This window comes from Dendrobates tinctorius, unplaced genomic scaffold (assembly GCF_039654945.1).
Source record: "Dendrobates tinctorius isolate UK_male_01 unplaced genomic scaffold, ASM3965494v1 ptg000114l, whole genome shotgun sequence".
Classification (NCBI taxonomy): Eukaryota; Metazoa; Chordata; class Amphibia; order Anura; family Dendrobatidae; genus Dendrobates; species Dendrobates tinctorius.
Window position 1 is genome coordinate 988,637 of NW_027361782.1, and position 11,071 is coordinate 999,707.

Genomic DNA, 11,071 nt, shown 5'->3' on the forward strand with positions numbered 1-11,071 from the left:
TTAAAGCCAGCTAATTTAGAGGCAGACACCCTGATTCTAGCCATGTGTCACTTACTAGGCTGCTTGTTGTAGTTTTTATAAAATCACTGTTTTATCAGCAGATTATTATTCGGTAAAATCTGCTGCCAGGTAATCCAATCCCACCGGCTCCACTGATTGCAACTTTCTGCCTATGTACAGTGTACACAGAAAGCTGTCACTCGGGTGTGTGGTTGGTGTTATAAAGAGAATGCAGCCGGTCGGGGTGTGGGCGGGGTTATACAGAGAGCTGCCGATCGGTGGGGTGGGGGGCTATATAGAGCTCAGTATTTGGAGTACTTCTAGATGTGCAGTACCAAAAAAGCACCCATTAAAGTTGCACATCACTGGAATCAGGGTCTCCTTCCGTACATCATACTGCTCTCAGAGTAGCTTAAACTCCATTCCAGTGGTCAAGTTGACTGTGTCTTTAAATAGTTGTTTTCTGGACTTTTCCTGATATCATGGCTTTATCAATGTCTGATATCTCATCTTATGTGGAATTCTACGTTGTTTAGCGTTTTTACTCCAACCATCAGTGTCTGCTTGTCTATTGCTTGAGATCATGAGAAAATCAAGACTGGCCCCAATTCATGTTGTGAGAAGTCGAGTTGAACGTGAGCGCCTATTAATCAGAACTAGTGATAAGCGAATATACTCGTTGCACGGGTTTTCCCAAGCATGGTCGGGTGTCCGACGAGTATTTTGGCGTGCTCGGAGATTTAGTTTTTGTTGACACTGCGTGATTTGCGGCTGCTAGACAGCCTGAATGTGGGGATTCCCTAACAAACAGGCAATCCCCACATGTATTCAGGCTGTCTAGCAGCCTCAAATCATGCAGCTGAGTCAGCAAAAGCTAAATCTCCGACCACGCTAAAATACTCAGAGGACACCCGAGCGTGATCGGGAAAACCCTAGCAAAGAGTATTCTCGCTCATCACTAATCAGCACGTGTGGAACTGGTATTGAAGGGATTGGTAAATGTCTGACTTGAGACCACCAACAAGTGGCAGAGATTTACCCCTCAGTGTGGCTGTAGCTCTGGACACAGCCATAATATGAGAAGCTGCAGCTCTCCGAGGCGGGACCCTCATTCTGACGATGGCACTGACATGGTCCTCCAGCCTAGGACTATTCTGGATAGCATCATCCATCAGAGTGTTATTAAGTTGGAGGGGTTAAAATGGCCTTACAGTAGTGTGAGTGATTGTGTTATGTTTGTCTAATCATTACAACGCCAAAAATGTATATCCCATCAAGATGGAATCCATATAATCCCCAATATTCATGACTGACCACTGGCTCAAAAGCCATTGGCTGATCTTTTATCGAGAATCTATGGCTTATTGTTGAAGTTGATGGTGAGAGATCCTATTGCTGTGCAAGAGTGGGTATTTTATGACTGGTGCACTCAGTTACCATTGGTATCCATGCAAATTGTCCGCTGTTCTCTATTACCCAGCGCTGATCTCAGAGGAGCCTTCCCCACTGGAGACCTGGTCTCCCATTCATTGCTGCAGGCAGTCAGTTCAGTAACTCCCAGGAATGACTTCCAGCTCTCCGACTTTAAGGAAAATGGTGGTGAACTTGGGAAAGGGAAAGTCGTTGCCCATCAATTCTATTCCATGTGTGAAAGTGGTCAGTGGTGAAAGCATGAGATCTCTGTTGGTTGTGGTCATCCTGACTGTCTCTTATCTGCAGATTACCGGTGTCATCCTACTGACTGTGGGAGTTTGGGGAAAAGTTGGCTTGGATGTCTACTTCTCACTGCTGAATGAAAAAGCCGTCAATGTGCCGTACGTCCTGATTGGCACCGGAGCCGTGATTGTCCTGCTGGGGACCTTTGGTTGCTTTGCCACCTGCCGTGCCAGTACCTGGATGCTGAAACTGGTAAGGACATGTCTGGGCGTGACGCGGATAGCAATGGGCGCAGGGCGTATAGCAATGGGCGAGGATAGAAATGGGCGAGGGGCGGATAGCAATGGGCACAGGAAGCTCCTCATGGACCTAAATCCAGATGTTAGGCTAGAATTGAAGTGCTGATAGATGTAAGAACGTGCGCACTGGAGCCAATCATGTGAAATGAACATGGAGGCGCAATGACTGATTAGCGGCAGATGCACACTGATGGTGGTGTTCTCTTTGTTTTCAGTACGCCATGTTCCTGTCTCTCATCTTCCTCATTGAATTGGTGGCGGCCATTGTGGGACTGGTCTTCAGACATGAGGTGAGACTGCACGCAGAGTGGGCACAATGAAGGTTGTCCTGGCACAATGAAGGTGGTCCTGGTTCAGAGCTGACCCTCAGGAAGGCCGTTCTATTCTGTGTAGAATCTGATTTTCCAGTACTGACACTTGATCTCTGGCTCCATTTAGTGCAGGGATCTTCTCCGGGATCCTCGTAGATACCGTATTCTTCCTAATGTCACATCCCGTCTTGGTGTGTTTTCACCATATTTTCACCATTTCCCGGTCCAGTGCGGCTCCGCGCAGTAATACTAATCACATTGTGGATTCCTTGTTCTGCCTTTATTGGACATAATTATGGGGCGTTCACCGGACATTTGTGGTATGTCTGATAGATGCAGTACTTTCCTCTGCCTCCTGTAGAGGACGAGAGTCCCCCAACTGCCTCCGCAACTCCTATATAGATGCGACGCCGCCTCCTATAGAGGACGAGAGTCCCTCCAACAGCCTCCATAATTCCCATAGATGTGACACCACCTCCAATAGAGGACTGGAGTCCCCGATCACCTCCATAATTCCCGTAGATGTGACGCCGCCTCCTGTAGAGGACGGGACCCCGACTGCCTCCATAACTCCCATAGATGTGACACCGCGTCCTGTAAAGGATGTGAGTCCTCCGACTGCCTCCATAACTCCCATAGATGTGACCACCTCCCCTGATTCTCGCCTAAATGTGGCGGCTGAAATACTAGATGTCTGAAATCTGTGGTCTACTCAGTGACTGTCACTATTGTCCCAGTTGGGTCACCCCATTAATCACCCTGTGCTGCGCTTCGTGGACCATTCGTCATATCTTGCACATAGTTGCACCAAGGTGAAGCGCACCCGCTGTCAGTAATTTTCGGGCAGTCTGATTTACCGGCTTCAAGGATTGATTAAAGGGGCACTTCAGTTCTAGCAAATTATGGGAAGAAAGGACTAAGAGGGCACTCCAGAATATATGAGGGGATCTATGACAACACACAGTATGAACAAGTACCAATAGAAGAAAAAGCAGTGTGTATAGAAGTCATGATCACCCACGGTAACAAACGATCAAAGCAATAAATTCCAAATACAAATTTTATTTTACAAAAAACACACTTATTTGAACAGACAGTAATTAAAAACAATTAAAAAAGCCTAAAAGAGGCCAAGGTGAAACCACAGAGCGTCCATATAAGGACCCTTGTGAACACACTTACACCGAGCTGGCAATCATTACAGCCCAAACATTGTACAGATAAATAAATGCAGGTAACAAAAACCCAATTAGCAAAGAAATGTCACAATGCATATATAGAGGGCACATGAAAAGTATATTAACAGACCCAATTAGCAACCTGAGACCTGAAATGGACGGGAATCAAAGTTGCCCTGAGAATTCATGTGAAACATTATGGATAGCCACCTGAAACACCATCCCAGATAAGATAAATGCATGCACCTAAGAAATAGTGTGCTAAATATGCTGGTGGATGAATCTAGGAAGTGTATGGTGGCAATAAATGACCCTATGTAGTGGCATTTCTGTGCCAGATAAATGATGATTAGAATTGTACAATGACCTGAATAAAAAAAAGGGGGAAGAGAAAAAAAATGAAACCCCTTATTGGCACAGAAAAAAGATTAGAAACCGGCTAGATCAATCAAGCAAGCAGTAATACTACCTCACAGCTTAGGCACATAATGGGTTAAACCTGCAGCCAGCATGTCGATATAATGTGGGGACAACCCCATTCGTTTCGCCACTAGGGAGCGTGGCTTCCTCAGGGGAAAGGTGCACCTAAGCTGTGAGGTAGTATTACTGCTTGCTTGATTGATCACATGTGTGTCCCGTCCCCCCCCCCCCCCCAGTGTGACCCCAGCCGGGAGCAGCGATAGAGGGGACGTCAGTCCGCAGTGGTGGCCTCCTTACATTAGTGTCTGTCTTTCTCCTATCAGATTAAGGACAGCTTCCAGCATGGATACATGCAGGCCCTAAATCAATATAATACTACTGGAGACCCCCGGAGCCAGGCGGTGGACACCATCCAGAAGACGGTGAGTGGACAGTCACTAATTCTCCTATGCCATATACAGGAACCCTGGCTGCCGTGTGTCTGCTGTGCTCTGCACATAACACCTCTATCCCATTCAGCAGAATATTTATCTCTAATTCGGAGACTTGCTGTTGATTTGTAGGATACAACCAGATACATGTCAGTGAGCTCTAGGTGTCCATGACACTGTCGCTGGCTCGAAGGTCATAATTCCTTTTGGTAGACACTAGACAAGAGTTGCAGTTTTGGCGATGACTTGTCATCTGGAGAGCCCACTTTTGCATTGTCACTTCCACTTTCCCATATTTCCTGCTTCCAATCCAAGGACTGACCTGCTTAGGCCTCTTTCACACATCAGTTTTTTGCCATCAGTCACAATCCGTCGTTTTTTGAAAAAAACTGGTCCAGCGACTGATGCCGCTGGATCCTTTTTTTTCTCATAGACTTATATTCGCGACGGATGGCCGCAGGTTTCATCCGTCGTTCGACGGATCCGTCGGAAATTCTTTGTCCGTCAGCCGGACATGACGCACAAAGCAACATTTTTTGTGTCCGTCGAAAAGTCAGACAGCGACGGATCCGTCGCCATCCGTCATCTGCTGGAATGGACGCATATGGGCAACGGATCAATCGTTGTCCGTCAAATGACGGAATCCGTCCCCGGATGGGATGATTCATCTGCCACCCCTGCGCTGAATATAAATAATAAATATAAAAAAACCGACGTGGCTCTCCCCCTATTTTTCATAATCAGCCAGACAAAACTCACAGCTGGGGGCTGCAACCATCAGCTGTCAGCTTCAGCAAGGCTAGTTATCAATAATAGAGGGGTTCCCACGCTTTTTTTTTTTTTTTTTTTAAATAATTTAAAAAAAAGGCGTGGGGTCAACCCCATTTTTGACAACCAGCCTGATTAAAGCTCACAGCTGGGGGCTGGTATTCTCAGGCTGGTAAGGGGCCATTGATCTTGGGGCCCCCCAGCCTAAAAATAGCAGCCCAGATCTGCCCAGAAAAGGCGCATCTATTAGATGTGCCAATTCTGGCACTTTGCCCGGCTCTTCCCACTTGCCCTGTAGCAGTGGCAAGTGGGGTAATAAGGGGTTAATGTCACCTTGCTATTGTAAGGTGACATTAAGCCTGGGTTAGTAATCGAGAGGTAACACCTATCCATTACTAATCCTAGAGTTATTCAAGGGTTAAATAAACACACGCAATAAGAATAAAGTCTTTTAATGAAATAAATAAACACACGGTTTTTCCATCTTTATTGTTCTCCTATCCAATCAAAGCCCTTGATCTCCTGAAAGAAATTTAAAAAAAAAAAAAAAATAAATAATATACCCATACCTGTCCGGCGAACAGTCAAGTCCCACGGCGTAATCCATATCTGGGGGGTAAATACTTTACAACCGGGAGCGGTGCTAATGCGACCACCCCGGCTGTAAAGCACTGAGGAATGAGATGCTGGGAGCGGAGGTTCAGTGACTAGCGCTGATGTCACTGAAGCTCCGCCCCCTCACAGCCTGACCTGGAGTGAACTATGAAGCGTGGGAAAATCCAATGGAAGAGGTTACCGCAGGTAATGTAGCTATTCTTTCTATCTATTCTATCTAGCTATTCTTTCTTTCTATCTATCTACTCTTTCTTTCCATCTATCTATTCTTTCTATTTTTTCTTTCTATCTATTTTTTCTTTCTATTTTTTTCTGTCTACTCTTTGTCTGTCTATTCTTTCAACGGGTTCAACGGATCTGTCAAACGGATGCTATGGATTCGTTTTTTCGAAATCCGTCGTGTCCGTTTTTCACAATCTGCAATGGATCCGTCGAGCCGACATATTGTGACTGACGCCAAAACACTGATGTGTGAAAGAGGCCTTACTTGGTGCCGATGGCGCCCCTGACGGCTGGTTTTATTTTTATGGCTGGTGGTGTCTATGGGTAATTGCATGTCCAGATAAATCGGGCGTGGGATCCAGAGAGGCCTGAATGATCAGTTTCTCCCCATTTCTGTGTTGTGCAGCTGCATTGCTGTGGGGTGAACTCGTACACGGACTGGGGGCAGAGCCCCTACTACAAGACCAGCGGGATCCCCCGGAGCTGCTGTGCCAATCCAGAGAACTGTACACAGGAAGCCCTGAAGGACATGGTAAAGGCCAAGGATATCGTCTTCACAGATGTAAGTGATACGTGGCTGCATAACGTGGCCTGTGTGATTGAGGTCAAGTCTCGGGACAGTCAGTCGACAAAGCCAAGGTTCTGTGTTCAGGGATCTTGTCGGCAGCTCTAGAGTCACCAAGATAACGACATCGTAGGGTGGAGATGTTCTTGCCTCTTCTGGGTGTCTGTGGAGAGTGACCACCCTGCCTCTTACACCCAGCGCTGCCTTCTGTCGTCTGCAGTGTGGTGGAGTCATGTGCAGGGTCAGGGCATCCCCGGTGCGGCTACAGTTAGTGCCTATGATACTGATGGAGAAGAACAAGTACGAGAGCCATGTCTGCACATCCGTAAAGCAGCAGTGATCAGCAGTGTCCGATCTGGTCTGCAGTTTGGAAAAAGGGGGATCAAATTCCCTGTTCTCCTGACGGATAGGGCCCCCATCAATCACAAACCTCCCACCAGGAGTAATGTGAAGGCTAGTCTGTGATGAGCGCTCACTGGCTTGTTTGACGGTGACCTTTCTGTTGTCGACTGTAGGATCCAGGGTTGTCGGACTCTTCTCTGCTTTATTAGAAGAGCGTCCATGTGTTCATGGGAGACTCCCTCACTTCTCAACCCACCTTTCTACAATGCTCTTCTCCCCTCAGGGCTGCATCTCCAAGGTGACCTCAGTGATGGAGTCTCGGATGGGAATCGTGGCCGGGATTTCATGTGGAATCGCATGTTTCCAGGTGAGTGTGAACAGGCACCGAGCATTCCCAGGACCATGTGTCAGGACTGCCATGTAAATGATGTCCAGTGAGTGAGCTGCCACGTGGGTGACGTCCAGTGAGTGAGCTGCCACGTGAGTGACATCCAGTGAGTGAGCTACCACGTCAGTGATGTCCAGTGAGTGAGCTGCCTTTGAGTGAGCTACCACGTCAGTGACGTCCAGTGAGTGCGTTGCCACGTGGGGTGACGTCCAGTGAGTGCGTTGCCACGTGGGGTGACGTCCAGTGAGTGCGTTGCCACGTGGGGTGACGTCCAGTGAGTGAGCTGCCACGTGGGGTGAAGTCCAGTGAGTGAGCTGCCACGTGGGTTCCTCCATTGAGTGAGCTGCCACGTGTGTGACTTACAGTGAGCAAGCTGCCACGTGAGTGACGTACAGTAAGCAAGCTGCCACGCAAACGACTGACATCTGAATAATGCGGTTATGAACAGTGTGAGTGCACAGCAATGACATCACATGGACTGAGGATTCACAGAACCCTTAATCACACACAGGGGCCCTCACCTTCCTTTCCCATTACTCACACACAGGGGTCCTTGCCTTTTTTTTCCCCTTACACACACACACAGGGGCCCTCGCCTTCCTTTCCCCTCACTCACACATGGGTCCTCTCTTTCCTACTCTTTTGCGGACCTCTTACAGAGCCTTTGCTTAATATGACACTTTGAATATTTTTTAGCATGGCCATGTTGTTCCCATCCTCCGTCTTTGATTTCCTCTGCTGTTATTTTTCCCTTTGTGTTCTGCAGTTTTTTGATGCTTTAAAGTACATTTATATGAACCTTTCTTGACTGCTTTCGCTATTACAATGCAGTTATCGGCCGCTCGCTACGAGCGATGGTTTCTCTGATGTATTAGATCTCTGCGTGTTCTTGGTCTGGGATGTAGGAGTAACTGGTGATGGCTTCTTGTTCTGCAGCTTGTGGGGATGTTCCTGGCCTGCTGCCTGTCCCGGTACATCACTAACAACCAGTACGAGATGGTATAAGCGGCACTGGATCGTCGTTATAAAGGTACTTTGTGTGGTAGGTATGATGGGCCGATAGGCGAGGGGGGTCAAATCCATGGTGCCAGTGTGAACGGAGAGTAAGAAAGATTTTGTATGTTATTTTGGAAGGACTATGTTAATGATTTCATTTTCAGATTCTCTTCTTCATTTCAGGATGTGATTTGTCGTTTATTTGGCTTTGCTGATGTCCGATCTTCAGTCCTCACAAGATCTTAAGATGGCTTAAACCAATTTACATGGAAACCGTGATTGGATTTTCCTCCAGGGATCTGGAGCTCTGGGGAACGTCCTTGTTCTTAGAGACTTGTTATATATCTTATTTGTTTTTATACTTGGTGAAACCTGAACCATTGAAGGTCTGAGGAACGGGGTCCATTTTCTGATACAACATTTTCTGGACCATTACTTGCAATAGTAATAAATTCATTCTATTTCTTATGGAAATCACGATCCTGTGGAAATTTGACCAGAGCCACACGTTCGCCTCTTCTGAATGATGTCTGTGTTTATATTTGCTCACATGGACTTGAGTGGCCGACGCTGCGGAGTCAGACCTGCATATCCATGACGCCCGTGCATCTGGGACTCCACTCTTCGGCTTTTGTTGGGGCGTCAGATAGAAAAAACGTCAAAAGTGAAATTTAAACAACTATTTTTTTCAATTTTTTTTTGGTGTACAAAGGTCAATATTTTTCTTCACAAGTCAAATGTGGGCTAAAAGTTGCACCGGATTTGTTCAGTTGTTTAAAAGGAAAAGCGTCCATCTGCCCAATAGATTCACTTTTAATGGTCTCTCCACTTTTCAAAAAGTGGACCCCAAACTATTCCTGCATTGTAAAATGACAAAGAATTGAGCGTCCCCGCTCCAGAGCCGACGTCACTTTTAAAGGTCGCTTCACTCCTGGCAGACAATCAATCAGCTCAGTAGCTCTGCCAATGACCTTGGTCACTGCTGTAGCCATAACCCAGAGATGGGTGCGGTGAGTAGTATCTGTCTTTATTTGGCAAGGCAGGAATCATTTCGGGTCCACCTGACCTTGTGAACTTAAGGTGGGGTTCACATGTCCGTTATACACAGACCACGCTTCTGATCACAGTACACGGGTGGACCAGATGGCCCCCTGACCTTGCATCATGCTAAAACAATGACCTGACACCGGGCCGCCAAGTCAATAGAGATGCTGGGGCAAACGTCAGGTTGTTGTGTTCCCGCTCAGAGGTTACAGAGTAGACATGGCCACCGGGGTCTTGCAAATCTCTTCACTCATCTCTGCGATCTTTCTTTGCAGAAGTGGGGGGACCATTGCCCTGTTAGTCACTGGACGTCACTCCCTGAGGTTTGCACCGCAAAGGGCTGTGTTGCCTTTCTGGACTTTTTCCAGCAAGTGTCCGTCTCCTTTACTGAGACCATTGTCCCGACTGGATTGAGTTGTTCACCCACTAATGACTGATGCCCGAGGGTCCTCGTGGATCACACTCAATCGCTGGCGCCTGCTGGTTTCTTAGTGACCGTCCTCTTCCGTGCAGTCACCGCCCGGAGACGCCTCTTCATCACCTCATTGCTCTGTGTCAGTTCTCATTAAAAGGAATATATGTAGTTGTAACGTTTGCAATGAGCCCGCGCACCCCTATAAAATATTCCTGGACACTTCAGGTTTACCTCCTTACTGCAATTAATGTATCTTGTCTGCCTGAAATAAAGGGAATATAATGTGTTTCCCTGATGTCGCCTAGATCTGCTGGTGGGATATGTAGTGTAGGTGGAGACCCTCGAATCCATAAAGTTGTCTTTCTTCTAAGTTAGAAGTGTTTTATTTCCCCTGGAAATCTCCGAGTCTGAGCTGTGTGTATAATACGTGTCCAGCGCAGGACAGGCGGCCGGAGACATTCTGCTTCATTTCTTGTCTGAATGAGAAGAACGAGATGTGAGACCCAGCGGCACGGAAATGACCAGATCTGAGGAACAAGTGTCCTTTCCAGATCTGGGGGGCTTTCTCCGGCCTCCTGCTCCAGAGCCCCGACCTCACCACTAATTTCAAATACTACGTTCCCCGACCGGCAGTCGAGGTGAATGGGTGATGCCATCCTCTGTTATGTGAGACCAGAAGTTGCTCCCTATCCCGGTCTCTGTATATAAGAACTTGGGACCTCCTAATCCCATGTGGCCGAGCTGCAGGCACACTCCACGGATGCAGCACACACCGTATACTTGGCATGCTACGTAGACGTATAGGTCTTCGTCTACACAATGCTCTCCATATACGTGGCATTCCTCTTGGACGCAGCATGCTCCATGGATACGGCATGCTCCGTATGCGTAGAGGTCTCCATTTACACAATGCTCTCCATGGACGCAACATGTTCTGTATACACGGCACGTTCCGTATACATGGAAGTCTCCATTTACGCAATGCCCTCCATATACGTGGCATGCTCCATGGATGCAGCATACTCCATTTACGCGCACGCTCCATGAACGCGGCACACTCCATAAACATGGCACGGTCCGTATACACTGCACTCTCCATGGATGTGGCACGCTCCAAATACACAGCACACTCCATGGACGCAGCACGTTCCATGGACGTGGCATGTTCCGAATACGCGGCACACTCCATGGACCCAGCTTGCGCCATATACACTGCAAGCTCCAAGGATGCGGCACACTCCGAGTACACAGCACACTCCATGGACGCAGCTTGCTCTGTATACACTGAACGCTCCAAGGATCCTGCACGCTCCATGGACGCAGCTTGCTCCTTACACACTGCACGCTCTGTATACATTGCACGCTCCATTGATATGGCACTCTCCGTATATGCAGCATGCTCCAGAAAAAAGCTGTAAGAT

At 47.6% G+C, this 11,071-nt stretch overlaps 1 protein-coding gene across 2 annotated transcripts in view; it reads left to right on the forward strand.

Moving 5' to 3' along the window:
* The window catches only part of TSPAN6 (tetraspanin 6), a 70,006-nt gene extending 60,061 nt beyond the window's left edge, over nucleotides 1–9,945 (forward strand). The window contains exons 2-8 of one of the 2 annotated variants that reach the window (XM_073589833.1): nucleotides 1,720–1,908; nucleotides 2,171–2,245; nucleotides 4,188–4,286; nucleotides 6,307–6,462; nucleotides 7,091–7,174; nucleotides 8,132–8,237; nucleotides 8,375–9,945. In XM_073589833.1, the coding sequence (XP_073445934.1) occupies nucleotides 1,720–1,908; nucleotides 2,171–2,245; nucleotides 4,188–4,286; nucleotides 6,307–6,462; nucleotides 7,091–7,174; nucleotides 8,132–8,200 (672 nt within the window). In that variant the 3' untranslated portion in view covers nucleotides 8,201–8,237; nucleotides 8,375–9,945. The remainder of the gene's footprint in view (nucleotides 1–1,719; nucleotides 1,909–2,170; nucleotides 2,246–4,187; nucleotides 4,287–6,306; nucleotides 6,463–7,090; nucleotides 7,175–8,131; nucleotides 8,238–8,374) is intronic. The other variant, XM_073589834.1, reaches the window with a different exon arrangement.
* The last annotated feature ends 1,126 nt before the right edge of the window (nucleotides 9,946–11,071 follow it).